The 14,941-nt window shown below is 29.1% G+C and overlaps 2 protein-coding genes across 4 annotated transcripts in view; both read left to right on the top strand.

Annotated features, from left to right (window-relative positions):
• The window catches only part of LOC111483037 (UBP1-associated protein 2B-like), a 5,065-nt gene extending 3,353 nt beyond the window's left edge, over positions 1 to 1,712 (top strand). Inside the window, exon 2 of one of the 2 annotated variants that reach the window (XM_023129132.1) lies at positions 1,393 to 1,712. In XM_023129132.1, the coding sequence (XP_022984900.1) occupies position 1,393 (1 nt within the window). In that variant the 3' untranslated portion in view covers positions 1,394 to 1,712. Of the gene's footprint in view, positions 1 to 1,354 lie in introns of both variants that reach the window. The other variant, XM_023129131.1, reaches the window with a different exon arrangement.
• Positions 1,713 to 9,421: 7,709 nt separating this feature from the next.
• LOC111482940 (transcription factor TGA1-like) lies at positions 9,422 to 14,866 on the top strand. 2 transcript variants are annotated; one of them, XM_023128989.1, is made up of 9 exons: positions 9,422 to 9,645; positions 10,414 to 10,529; positions 10,839 to 10,913; positions 11,649 to 11,708; positions 11,799 to 11,876; positions 12,001 to 12,064; positions 12,910 to 13,181; positions 13,822 to 14,049; positions 14,449 to 14,866. In XM_023128989.1, exons 1-9 carry the CDS (start codon positions 9,567 to 9,569, stop codon positions 14,581 to 14,583), a joined length of 1,107 nt encoding a protein of 368 aa, XP_022984757.1. In that variant the 5' UTR covers positions 9,422 to 9,566; the 3' UTR covers positions 14,584 to 14,866. The 2 variants fall into 2 exon arrangements, with proteins under 2 accessions (XP_022984757.1, XP_022984756.1); XM_023128988.1 differs by having other exon boundaries at positions 14,431 to 14,866.
• The last annotated feature ends 75 nt before the right edge of the window (positions 14,867 to 14,941 follow it).

The raw sequence follows: 14,941 nt of genomic DNA, 5'->3' as shown, positions 1-14,941 counted from the left end.
GGTTATGAGAAACCTTTAGATGTATTAAGAAGAACAAAACCTCAAAAATAAACCTAAAGGGCAGAGGAAGAAAGAGCCATTCTCAAATGCTAATCACATAAAAGCCTTCCAATCCTGAAGAATCATGGAAAGCAGGTAAGTACAAAATGATTTGCTGTTTGGCACCAATCTTAACTTGGACTGGTGTTTGAATTAGGGATGTTTTATCAGTGGTCCTTAGGAGGAGATGATTATTGGGAGGAACAAAAGGAAATTTAAGATACGAAGAGTTATTGGTAAGAGGTTCAAAAGGGACTCACATTAATGCTTCTCCCTTGTATTTCTTCTAATAAGTTTTTCAGTCATTTTCCTCCTGTTTTATTTTTTATTTTTACTATCAACAGTTGGAGCGCTTTTTTCTAAATCGTTTTGATGGTCCCTTTTTTGTTGGTTGGCCTTGTTCGCCTTTTCCGTTTTCCTTTTCTTTCCTTTATTATTATTATTATTATTATTGGGGATGTTCGGCTTCTACTTGTTCCTTCCCATTTATTAACGAAAGCCAGTTTCATATATATATATATATGTCGTGTTCGGTTACTTTTTCTGAAAAGTAATTATAATTACACTTTAGCTATCTAAAATCACTTGGATATTCAACTCACAACTGCTATCCCCAAACTTGAAGACAGCTCTACTCTAACTACGCCCCCCACCCGGACCCAAACCCAAACCCAAAAGAAAACTCTTCCTTGGGTCACTTTTGTTCTTAGCGAAATTCTGTCGTAGTTTGATTTATGACATGTTTTTCATTTATTTTCCAACAGAATTTGCCTGTCTTTAGATAATTTGAAAGTTATATCAGGTTGAAGATTTGCGTTCCTTTTGACTTCCATTGACCAGAAAACACTTCATCAATTTTTTTAATTTTATTTTATTTACTTATTATTTATTTCCTTGTGGTCATAAATACTTAAATCAATGCCGTTACATGTTGCTTGTCTTTTCAATTTTGAACAAACTTGGCTCGCTCTTTTTACTGCCCGACTTAGTCACTGGCCATTTTTTACAATTATTTCTTTTGGATTATTTTTTTATAGCACGATTTATTAAACTTGTTTTTATGCTTTCCTTTGATGATCATTCTTTTTCTATTCTTCTTCTGATTGTAACTATTTGGGGAACTGTGGATTTTTTTTTTTTTTTTTTTTTTGGTATTTCAGGCAATAATAATACTGTGAACGTATTTTTGGTTTCTGGTTTTTTTCCTTTTTTTTTTTCCCCCTTTTTTTCCTTCTTTCTTCCTTTGATTTCTTGTTTCATTTTTCTTATTTGAATCTTCAACTTCACTGTTTTGATGGGAGTATTTATTTGACAGGCCAGATTATTAGTTTGCGTTGTCTTATATCTTTTTAGATGCTTGGGAATCCATATTTGCGTTTGAGGTGCTGCTGAACTTGTGGATGAATGATCCTGTACTGTACTTTTGGGAGAGTTTATGTTAAGAGCTTCATTTGGGCTTTGATACCTTTTTCCCACAAACCCCTTTCGTCTCTTTTCACTTTTTTTTCCTTCTTTTTTTCCTTTTCTCCATTCCTCCCCACTTTTTAGTTGTTTTATGTAGTAAGAACCTGCTGCTGGGCAATAGTCATCTTACGTTTTATACTTCACCTTTGTCAATATTATCACTTTTAATATTTTTGAAGTTTTTTTTATACATATATTCTTTTTTTGTTGTAATTTCTTTTTCCTCGAGTATCACCTTCATTTTAATCTTCGGCTTCTGAGTTATAACCTTCCGCCCTATTAATAATAAATGGAAGTCCCTTTTTGTGTCCTGTTGGAGTTAATCAAGTGTTGTTGGAGGCTGCCAAGGATTATTCAGTTCCTTTTAGAGCATGGGTTCAATCTTTAGGAATAACCAAATCTTCTAAGCGAATCCAGCAGTGGTAGGATGATGATTAGTGTTATTTGATTAAGTGTGAAACTATTCTTCGGTCCTATTTAATCTGCTAATTTTTTAGGTTGTGAATATATATAATGCTCTTCTGTTACCGGTTCAGAATTTGCAGTGGAAGAACTTTTGTGATGCAGGTTTATTTCCTTGCTTTGCTTTGCTTTCCTTTCCTTTGGTAGCTGCTCTGCTTCATCGCCTTCATACTCATCATCAGTCTTTGCTCTTCCTTGTTTTCTTCATTTTCATTTTCTTCCTCGTTCGCTGCCCTCGTCGTCGTTGCCCTTCTCCATTTTTTCATACAATTCTCGAGGTCGTGACTAAAATGAACCTCAAATTCTTCATTTTTCATATCCCTGGTTATCAATTGGCTTGGTTTGATTCTCCAAGTTTTTCAGTTGGTAACTCTGAAGGTCGTGCAGAAGGCTGATGATGGGTAGAGCAGAATGAGACAGTTAAGGTATGGACATGTATGTATGTATATGTATGTATATGTATATATGTATATATGCATTCATTCAAACTAAGCTTCAGCTGTTGGCGTCACTGCATCCATCTGTGCAGAACAGATAGTCTTGAAGCATTTCTGTGGCTTGTTTCTGTTGATTTTAATGAACTTTACATGCACAATAAATCAAGCATACCATCAAAATAAGTGCTTGTTTAGTTTTAAAAATATTAAGGTGTGGTTAGAAAAGAAAAAAAGAAGTGAAAAATAAGGAATTTAGAGGGGGTATGGTATAAGACGTGAATTCACATTATATTTGACATTCAGAAGAGTAAATTATTTTTTTTCCTAAATTTCAAATTTTTATTTTTATAATTCTGATCATTATTATTATTATTATTATTATTAGTATTTGTGATTTGTTTTGTGATTATGGGCTTCCTGGGCTTCCTGATGAGGGCAAATACCCATTCGGGCCTCAGGCAGGCCCAACGAATGAGTACCTGTGGCGTAAAAGGCATAGCTGAAAATTAATCAGATAGAACGACATGTCGGAAGGCATCTTCTTTTAGAAGTACATTTTTGGTCTTTTCTATACAGAGTTGTTGTATGACCCATTTTTTTCCCTAAATATTGTAACGAATTTTTGTTATATTATTCTTTTTTTTTTTTTCTTTTATTAGAAATGTTATGAAAAAATTTGAAGTGTATTATCATATTAATTGGATGGTGACATTTTTTTTTATTGGGTGGAAAACAAGTGAATGAGATAGAAGAATATATTCACTTTCATAAAGGGATAATTACACATGAAAATTCCTATTCCACAAATGTCAAAATTCTTTAAAATTACATTTCTGTTGTTAATAATATGTATAAAGTCTATGAAAGTAAATATATTAAAATTAATTCTTTGTAATAAAAACATTAAAATCATTGGTGAAACAAAATCCAATTAAAACATAACATTTAATTAGGTAAAGTTTTTAGTTGTCAATGGTTGGTTGAGGATGTTGCTATTGACGTTAAATCATCATGCGCTATAATAATGGTTGGGATAAAGGGTTGTAATCCTGCCTCTGCATGAAGTTGGAATCGCTAGTAATCGTAACGATGGTGAATTCGATCCCAGACCTTATACACACGGTGTGTATGAGGAGCACTTTAGTTGCTCGAGGAGCACTTTAGTTGCTCTCGGGAAATGTAAAACATATATACCCTCTTTTAGCAGGGAGAGATTGAGATTTGTGTAAAGTATAATTTAATGGAGGAAGGAAATATTTGAATGAAAATTGCAAAAACAAAAGGGCTTGAAAAGGATTGAATTGATATATATATGCCCAAATTCTCCCCAATCCCTCTCTCCATCATCAACTTTCCTTGGAATTTGGCTCACCTCAGCGGAACCCAAATTTCCTTAAATGGAAATCAATACTTCCCCTCTCAAATCCGAATACTACCCGACCAACGCAACCAATTTTCTTTTCAATACAAAAATAAATTCAATTCACATTAAATATTAATTTAAGATTCTAATCTTCTATTAAAACTCTATATATTTTTTTAAATAATTGGATAAAATGGTAAAATTAATAATAAAATATTAATCTTTAATGCTGATAAAAAATAAGCCTCGTATTTCTTTCCAGATTTTTAAATGGCAACAATAACTTTTTATAAATATAAATTTATTACATGAAATACCAATATTTTAATTATAATTAATTAGTTAATTAGACTTACTTTTAACTTAAGTCTATTTTAATAATTATGACTGATTATGAGACTAATTTTGATTAGTCTAGTTGATTAATATATCCTAAAATCATAATTAATTGATTTAAATTATTAAAGTGGTAAGTAATACAAAAAGAATTATAATTAATTAAACATTTATTGTAATCATTCTTTTATACATGTTATATAATTTTTTTTATTGTTTTATTAATAAATTTATTATAATTATATAAAATTCTAAATAATTTACTCCGGGTTTTTAATTTTGAATTTGAAAATATAAGTTATTTATAATTAAATATTTACATAAAAAAAAATCTAAAATTTGAAATAGGTGAATGAAAATTAAATTCGATAAAATATTTTAATAACTCGACTAAATAAAAACGAAATAAGTAATATAATTAATTTTTAAAAGTACCCAAAAACCCAAATATAAAATATGAAATTTCAATAGCGTTTAATTATTTGATTCTCAAATACCATATTTCAAGCATCTTATTCTCTGACATCTGTTACTTTTTGTAAGTTAAAATTCTTACTGGTTAATCGATCTTAAACTTCAAATATAACATTAAATTAGTTTAATTTTATTATTATTTATATAATGCGTTTTATTAGTTTTTTATTTAATGAATTAATGGAAATTTCAATTCACCATTTATATATTATATTGATATCAAACAATAAAGCGAAAATGTCATGAAAATTTAGCCTTTTCGATATCATTATAATATTTAGGTTGGATGACTTATTTCCCAATTCATATAATTTTTTTAATAATAAATTAAAAATAAGAAAAGTGACCAATAAATTTGGTAATTAAAATGGAACTTTCCATAATAATCCATGGCAAAAGTGTCCTTTTCCACTTTTATTTAATCAAATTCCTTTTCTAATTAAACCACAAAAATAATTTATTTAAAATAAAGAAAATAATACGATCTCTCCTTCAAAATGTTCAAAAAAAACTCATTATCAGACTTAAAAATCAACTTGAAAATGGAAACGGTCAAATTAGACTAAACCAATCTAATTAGGGTCAGACTAGATGGTTGAATTGGAGTAGACCTATTCGAATCGAATCGAACAAACCAGCCCAACTAAACCGGTCATCTCTTTCTCCTACCTCATGAAACCAGTCCAACGAAATAGTTTCTTCAACAAAAAATCTGACATGTTATTTACATATTCTCAATCGTGGAAGTGACAATCTAAAACTTGTCGGTGAATTAAACGGATATACAACCACAAAAGAAAAGAAAAAAATAAACTCGATACTAACCTCGTTCTTTCCGACGAGCGATTACCAGCATCAGAGCTACTATAAATTTTTTTTTTTCAATTTCTAGATATTACATAATTCTATGACTAACCCATAAATTCGAATTTAAACATCGTACCTCGAACGAAACTCAATAATTCATAAAGGAAACAAAGCACTTTTTGGTGATATCTATTTAGAATAGATAAGAAAATCTTAACAAAGATTCAAAGTGATTCTATTTAACTTAGATTATGAATATTTGAAACCAAAAAGGCTGACAACTCCAAATTCCTTTTTTTTTTCTTTTAATACAAAAATAATTATATTTTTAATACAAAAGAAATGAAAAATAATAATAATAATAATTAATTTACAACTATGCCCAGTTTATCAAAATTATCCGTACACTACACACATTCTTTCTTGTTTTTTTGTTCTTTTTTTATAAATATTTTGTTACATTTTTTTTTAACTTTCAAATATATTATGCTACATGAATTATTACCTTAGTTATTAAGATAAATTCTCTATTAAATAATTAATAATAGATTTTAATTCATTTTCAAATCTAATAATCAATCGCAATTAATTCAATAATAACATAGTTTAATTGACTCAATAATTCAAATAATTTCGACTATCTAATCTAAATCATAAATAAAGGTTAGGTTGGGTCAATTCTTTTTCAATTTGAGTAAGACTCGGAGTTGACATTTTTTTGTTGGGTCAATTCAACCAACTCGAAAATATAGTTATAATCCAACTCAACAGAACATTAAGAATATTCCACACTTCTTAATGTTTAATATTTGAATTTTATGAAATTTTGATTATTAACTTAGGATGCATTCAATAATAAGTAGGATTTTCTTTAAATAATTTTTAAAAAAAAACGTCTTACACCCCAATGCAACTTGAGTTGTGAACTCTATTTTAGTTGCTCGAGTCATCAATTCAATTAACCTGAAATATCGAGTTAGTCCAAAAAAAAATTCAATCCAACCCATGTACATCTTTTTATTCGACTATATAATAGCATTTTAAAATATGGTTGTTACTTTATTAAAAATATATATATTATGCATTAAAAATTTGGTAGCTTTTCAATTGATTAAAAAAAATGGAACAATAATAGTCACCTATGTTGTAATTTATAATTATATAATTCAAATTATTGAAAATATAAAGAAGCCCATTTTTTTGATGTCCTAACTATGCACATTTTTTATAAAAAAAATAAAAAATAAAAAGAACAATGATGTCATCCTACACATCATCACATTATATAACTGTAAACTATATTATATTATTCATAGTAACAACTTAATATAAAGTAGCGTTACAATATTAGAGCATTTCGCATATCAATTACATTTATTTGACGTGTCATGTTTTTATTTGTCAATTTTTAAATTAATTTACTTTTCCAACTCTTCATTCAATTCTACTTCAAATTACTTAAATATCCATATTTATACAGCTGTCAATTTCTCAATTTCTTTTACAAATATTACTCTGACATTAATCAATATTTAAAAAATAAAGCAATAAAATTACAAGGATTCCTAAATGTCTTCAAATCTCTCTTTTTTTTTTCAGATTTGGAAATCTTTTATATTATTAAAAATTAAATTTTTTATTTTCATTAATTTTTTAAAACTAATAATTAATATATACCTTAAACATTAGTTCGTGATCTATTAATACTCTAAAAGGTTATAATATTTAAGAGACGTCTGATATAATCATACCCTAAATAGTGTTACGATGTAGACTAAATAGAAACGTTATCCTACTGAAACTTTTCTAACTTTAATCTATAGATAGCAATACCATTTACAATTTTTAATTTAATTCTAATTAAATATATTAACTCAAATATATAAAATAAGACGTAAACAGATACAGATTAAAAAATTATTAGAAAAAGGAAACGAAAACCTGAAGTAGAATTTAACGTATATTTAAAAGAATTAATTAATAATAAACATGGATGAAAAGTTTAGATCCATTTGGTTAATAAATAATAAAAGATAAAGTGAAGAAATATTTTAAAATTTTTTGTTTCATTTTCCAATAGTCACATTCAAGTGGCTTTTCGAAGCCTCAAACGAGGTCCAATTTAAGAACAAATCTTGCCCCCCCAATAGTTTAGGGAATAATTTAAGAACCGCCACGTCACAAACCCATTGTTGACGTGTTGAAAGGTTATTGGATGGAATAAATCTTATTTTTTTTTTTTTTTTTTTTTTTTACTTAGGCTTAAATGTAAAAATAAATAATTATAAAGAAAATAAAAAAATAAAAAAATAAAAAGGAAAATATGGAATCTAAATTGTGATAATAATTTATGAATCTAAGAGGAATTGTAAGTGGGAAGACACCATAGAAACCCACTTAGAGAGTAAGAAGATGAAATAGGTGATATATTCCATATTATAAATTTTAATAACCAAGAAATAAATTTAAAAATTAATAATAAAATTAAAAAATAATTTTTAAAAAACCCCACCCAACCCAACCCAACTGAACATACACTAAACAAATCCCAATTGCCTCCCACTTTCTTTTTCCTTTGCTTTTTATACACATACCATTCCTCCATCATGCCTAATTATTCATTGTTTTTTCTCCTTTTTCTTTTATGCTTATCCCTTTTTTAATAAAATTAAATACCATTACTCGTCTTTGCGTGTGAGCAACCGCTTCACTCGATAATAAGCTATATGATATTATGGATTAGATTGGGTTCAATTAGGTCGATACATTCTTTTAATTCTAACCTAATTCTTCGCCATAAGAATTCATGAATTAACTCAATTAGTTGATCATATTCTGATTGAGTGTATGGTTTAACATCTGGTGAGATTAAATGTATTACTTTAACGAATATAATATTTTTTATACCGAAGAATAACGCTAAGTTTATTATGACTTCTAGAAATGACGAAAAGTCGTTTTAACCCCTATAACTTAAAAAGCATCTCTTAAAATTTTTAGATGCTTAGTTAAGTAAGTAGTCTTGAAAATTGTAAAGCAGCTTTTGACAAATCATAAAGTCGTTAGTATTTTGTGTAACATGTCTTTGTTTCTAAGTACTATCGTCAAAAGTCATCTTAAAAATTGCGTAGAGATGGAATAATTTTTAATGTGGGTTTTTTTTTTTTTAATTAAAAAAATTAAAAAAATTATAAATAAATAAATAAATAAATAAATAAAACTTTGTGGTATATTATTATTGTTATAATGGTGATGATGATATTACAATAATATGGGTGGCACTTGGATGTCTCTTCACAACAACACTATGGCAACCATGAAAGTGGGAGATGCTATTCACCCATTGGTTGACCCCAATGACCATATTATACATTCTTCCACATTTTTGGACATATTTTTAAAAAAATAATAAATAACTTATTTTTAGAATTTTGGATTTATTAAATATTGTCAACTTTAGTCCATTACAGATCGTGTCACCCTCACAGTTTTAAAATGTGTCGACAAGGAGGAACATTTCATTCTCCCATCTAACCGATATGAAATTAATAAATTAATATATATATATATATATATGATCAAACAACAAATAGGGATCCAAGTAGTATTTCCATTTCTAATGATTATTTAATTTCATGACAAAGCAAATCTATAAGATCAATCAGATAAGGATAAGACTTTTATATTCATAATTTAAATTAAAAAAAAATGAAGACATTATTATTGCAAAATAGATGTTGATATCATCATCAAATACTATAGTATAAAATAATGAAAATAGAGAAAAAAAAAACTTTATTGAAGCATATGATTATAAACAGAAATTATTATTTTTTTTTAAAAAATGACATCACAAAAATAAACCCCAAAACTAATAATTTGCAAAGAGAGGCCGTGTTTGAAGAAACCACAGCCATGAAACTCCAATCATATTCAACCTTGACCCAATTAAAAGTAAGCCCACATCCAATATAGATAGATATATCTATCTATATATATATTTATAATCATTTAAGAGAGAGAGAGAGAAGACAAAAATAAGAGACCAAAAGGAGAGGAGAGAGAAGGGTAGAGAATTAGAGAAAGCAGAGAGAAAAGGAAGGAAGAAAGAGAGGAAGTTGCAAGTGATCGAAGAAGATACTGATTTTGATTTTGATTTTGATTTGAAGGGTTTGTATTTGGGGATGTCTATGTTTGAGCTCACTAATTACCCTAAACATGCTCCTTTTTCAATCCAACCTTCCTCTTCCTCCTCGCTTCCAGGTTCGTTCTTCGGTCTTCGTTCTTCGTTCTTCGTTCTTCGTTCTTCGTTCTTCGTTCTTCGTTCTTACGATTGTTATGAGTGAATTTGGATCAACGACGCTGATTCTCCGTCTATTTGATTGGTTTCTTCTAATTCGATTTGTTATTCGGAGTTATACTCGAGTTGATAGATGAAATTGTTTGTGGTTTTCTGGGAAAATATTGACTTGCAAGAACATGTTGGTTTTTTTTATTTTTTTATTTAAATTAAAAGGGGGAAAATAAATAAAAGGATTAGTGCCAGCTTATTTGTATTATTTTTATTGAACTTGGCTTTCGAACTAATATTAATTATATCTTTTTTTTTGTTTTTATTGTTACATGATTTTGATTTGTTTTTAATTATATGGTTAATCTGTCCTTCTCTCCCTTCTCTATTTTTTCAAATTTCCGAATCAAAATTAAAATTAAAATAATAATAATTTAGAGATTTTATTTTATATTATTTTATTTTATTTATTTATATAATATAACCAGTAGTTAGGCTTATTTTGACTTTTTAGTTGTTTTTATCGAAAAATGAGAATATAATATTTTTTATTTTTTACCAAATAAAAAATATTTCATATTTTTCAAGGACAGAAGATAATTACAAACCAACTCATTTTTGTGTAAAAGAATTTATTTTCTATGTTTTATAATTTATTATAATTTTTACCTTTTTTAAACAAATATATTAACTTCGAGAATAGCGTGTGAACTCATGATCAATTAATTTTGACAATTTAGGAAGGATGGGATTATACGAGCCTATCCACCCAATTGGAATGTGGGGAGAAACTTTCCGAACCAATTTAGACGCATCATCCCTTCTAATGGAGGCCGATACAAAGTTGGAAAATCAGGTACTCTTTTCATTTGTATTTCTTTTTTTAAATACAATAAGTCTATAAAAAATAAATTATCGTTAAAAGTTTATATATATATATCTCGTTTAAATGATTACTAGGTTTAATACTCGAGTACTAAATTTAAATGTTTCCTTTTTTTATATTTAAATGTGTAAGAATATTTTTAGATTTGAGTCCGATTTTAAAATTAAAAATTTCAAATCTACATTTTTTTTTACTAGGATTTAAATTTAATCAGCACATATATATATATCTTAAATAATTTAAATGCAACTTATTATTTTTAGTTTTAATTTCTTTCAGTCGGATGAGGCCTCACTCGGCTCACTTGGAGATCCTCACATTTATAACGGAAAGGATACCAAACGAAATGAAAAGGTATGATGAATAATATATACTTTATATTCAAAATAATAAAAATAAATGTAGCGAATATTCAAATTTATAAATTTTTTTTTACAGTGAGTTTGAGTATTTTCAAAATAAAATGTAAAACAATAATATGAAATTTTCTAATATTACTTTTATTTATTTTCAACTTTTATCTATATTTATAAATAATTTGAAATTTATAAAATAAAATAATTATTAGAATATTTTTTAAAAAAATTAAAAACTCCCACCAACCCAAAATTTAAAAATTTAGAGAATAATTTATAATTACAATATTATTATTTAACAACCTATAAAAATATGATTCAAATTTAAAAAGTGCCTAATTTTTATCCTTCAATTTCCACTAAATTTCCTATTAAATTTTTTTTATAAATTAATTAATTTCAATATAATAAATTTTGCACAAAAATAAGTTTGACCAAACTTTACAAAAAAAATATATATAAACTTTAGGAAAAGAAATTAGCTTTATTGTCCTTTTTTTTAATCTAAATTTTTATCAATTTCATATGTTTTATAATTTATTAAATGTATAAAATTAATATTTTTCTTAAGCTATTTAGAGTGAAATTACAATATATTTTAAAGTTTGCTAAAATTATGGAATTCAATGAAATTAAAATTTAAATTAAGATTAAAGATTTTTTATTTTTTATTTTTTATTTTTTATTTTTTATTTTCCATCAAGAACCATTATACTTACGAACTCAATTGCAGATTCAAAGACGGCTCGCACAAAATCGGGAAGCAGCTCGCAAAAGTCGCCTGCGAAAAAAGGTACGGCCCGAAATTCTTCCTTCAATTCCAAAGTTTTCATTCCAATCACAGAACAGTGTAAACAACTACGAATTCAAATCTCTTTTGTAGGCCTATATTAAGCAATTGGAATCGAGCCGCTTAAAACTCATCCAATTGGAGCAAGAGCTTGAAAAAGCAAGACAACAAGTACGAACAATATTTGATTCTCCTTCATTTTATTTAGCCCTTAATTGAACCTTTTGATGGAACATTATGTTTGGCTTAATTCCATCGCCTCGAATTTGATGTCGCGCCCTGTCTTTTTCTTCAGGGTCTGTTGGCTGGAGCCCGATTTGATAATAACCAGTCGGGTTTATCAGGAACCACAAATTCAGGTTGGTTTTCTTGTGGCCAATCGTTCTTTGTTCTTACGCTTCTTTTTTATCTTTGATGCTCTTGTGTCTTGTCAATATTATAGATCCTTTGTTGTTTGGTGTTTAGTGGCCTGGTAACTGAAAGATGGGAATTGAAAGCTACAAGATCTGAAATTAATTTGAGAGCTTAAAGTTAAAGGGAAGTGATCAGTGGCTTAAATTCTTGCAGATCAAGTGTTTGTCGTATTGTCTACAATGAATATAAAGTCCAAACTCTTAGCCGAACATGTGGGTCATCGTAAACTGTAAAGCGTGTGTGTATGAACGTTTTTGAGTCCTAGACGTAAAGATTAACTGATTGATGTATGGGAAAGGAAAGTTCTTCCATTGGAGTTGGTTCCATGTTTCATCACTACTTTAACAAAAGTTCACTTCTCTTTTTTCTTTTCACTTTTTTATCAAAATTGACTACAAGTCTGGTAAGATCTCACATCTATTTGGAGGAGATGGGAGGAGAAGGAAGCATTGTTTATAAGGGTGTGGTAACCTCTCTCTCCCTAGTAGATGCATTTTAAAAACCTTGAGGGGAAGTCCGAAAGGAAAAGCTCAAAGAGGACAATATCTACTATGAATTGAACTTGAGCTTGGATTGTTATAGGTCTTCCTTACCACTTCTAATAATTTCCCTCGGGGTTGGTATGTAATATTCTGACATCGCATCTTGTTCGATATGAAAAAGAGTTGATGCCTAAAATGTTAGTGATGTAGGATGCCTTGATATTCAGAGTTCGGAATTTTCACTTGCAATCTACCTTGAGCTTTAGCATTCTTATCTTCTCAATATATGATCACTATTTGTTTTGTAGGCATCTCTGCATTTGAATCAGAGTATGAGCAATGGGTAGAGGAGCAGAACAGGCAGATTTGTGATCTGAGGACTGCAGTGCATGCTGATATTACTGATATCGAGCTTCGAATACTCGTAGAAAATGCAATGAGACATTACTTTAAATTCTTTCGCATGAAAGCTAAAGCTGCAAAAGCAGACGTCTCCTATATTATGTCAGGCATGTGGAAAACATCAGCTGAAAGACTTTTCTTATGGATAGGAGGATTTCGCCCTTCAGAACTTCTCAAGGTATGTTCTTATGAATCATAATGAGATATTGACAGGAAAGAAAGAGCTAATCTTCTTATCAAACTAGACTTCGACACTAAAAAAATGGTTCCCTAGAGAGTGCACATGATCTTAAAAAGACCTTATTTCACTATTGTACATAGTTTCATGGACTACCTCGTAGAAGAACGAAGATTATAGCTTTAGATTAGAAGCATGAATTTCAATTATCGTCTCAAAAGTCCCACTTCTACATTTTCACATTATTTACATCATAGAGAAGATTATAGCTTTAGATTAGAAGCATGAATTTCAATTATCGTCTCAAAAGTCCCACTTCTACATTTTCACATTATTTACATCATAGAGAAATCACTTGATTTCAATGAATATATTGGGTTCACAATTCTCGATCACCTATCGATAATATTTGACGTTGGAAAAGTTGGAAAGCTTTTTGATATACAATAATGAGAGCAATAAGTAGATTTATATGAACTAACGACCTCTTAGTTTAATATAAAAGCTGATAGATAGTTTACGGTTCAGGGGTGAAGACAGGAGAAAGAATCCATCATTTTATTCTTCTTTCAATTCATTCTCTTTTCTTTTACCTCCTTCAATCAGGAAAAGGTTGTTCACAAAGTTATGTCATATACAGGTTTTGATACCTCAGCTGAAGATACTGACCGATCAACAAGTTTCCGAAACTAGTAGCCTTACGAAATCGTGTTTACAAGCAGAAGATGCTCTTAGACAAGGTATGGAAAAACTACAACAAAATCTATTTGAGAGCGTAGTCGCTGGTCAGCTGAGTGAAGGAAGTTATCCCCTACAGATGACTGCTGCAATGGAAAGATTAGAAGCACTCATTAGCTTTGTGAATCAGGTAACATATTTCTTGAGCTCATGTGTTCATAAGATGTGTTCTTTTATTAACATTCTCTTTGGTCACCTTAACCTCCCATGCCCCATGTCCGAAGTAGAGGCCATGTGTGTTAGAGAGCGTCCATCATCTTAGTCACTCATCCTCTATGCATTTAGAACTTATTCACGAAGTCAATCGACAAATCTGACTCTAGATTATCATTTTGAATAGTTGTTGATTTGAAAGACATTATTACATTAAGATTTCCAAGGTTTAGCTTAGACATAACTCAGAACTCCACTTCTCGTTATAATTGGTAGATCTAAGGTTATGTTTGTCTTCTTTAATATTTCATCGAACGTTACCTACATTTTTCTACTCTCTTTTCTAATGCCCAAATAGGCTGACCATCTACGACAGGAAACATTGCAACAGATGTACAAAATTCTAACAACTCGGCAATCTGCTCAAGGCCTCCTTATTCTCGGGGAGTTTTTTCAACGACTCCGAGCATTGAGCTTGCTTTGGGCTAATCGTCCTTGCGAGCCTACATAGTTCACCGTCAACATTTGTCAAAGTTCAAAGTTGGTTCATAATCACCCTAAGGATCTACAAGCTTGTTGGTAGTGTTTTGGTAAAACAATTATAAAGAGGAATGCAAAGTCATATCATACCATTTTGCAAGCTTCCTACTCATACCACACCCGTTTGTAAATATTGATATTGAGGATCTTATCGCGAGAGAAAAATTGTAAGTATGATTGATTTTTGACATATGTTGTATTGCCAAGTTGTCTCAAATATAATCTATTTAGTGTAGTTTTGTGATGACATGGAATTTTTTGTGGTGAACTGATTACAAGAATGACATTCATGAATGTATGTGCATGTAGTAGTTAGTTTCTGTTAGTTG

This window comes from Cucurbita maxima, unplaced genomic scaffold (assembly GCF_002738345.1).
Source record: "Cucurbita maxima cultivar Rimu unplaced genomic scaffold, Cmax_1.0 Cma_Scf00008, whole genome shotgun sequence".
Taxonomy (NCBI): domain Eukaryota; kingdom Viridiplantae; phylum Streptophyta; class Magnoliopsida; order Cucurbitales; family Cucurbitaceae; genus Cucurbita; species Cucurbita maxima.
The sequence above is the reverse complement of the archived record's forward strand: the minus strand, read 5'-3'. Positions and strand labels throughout refer to the sequence as shown.

Excerpts from the sequence above, each read along its gene's own strand:
- LOC111482940 (XM_023128988.1), top strand. The coding sequence starts at position 9,567 with ATGTCTATGTTTGAGCTCACTAATTACCCTAAACATGCTCCTTTTTCA. Across the intron at positions 10,530-10,838 it reads ATACAAAGTTGGAAAATCAG|TCGGATGAGGCCTCACTCGG; the intron begins GTACTCTTTTCA and ends AATTTCTTTCAG. Across the intron at positions 13,182-13,821 it reads GCCCTTCAGAACTTCTCAAG|GTTTTGATACCTCAGCTGAA; the intron begins GTATGTTCTTAT and ends TGTCATATACAG.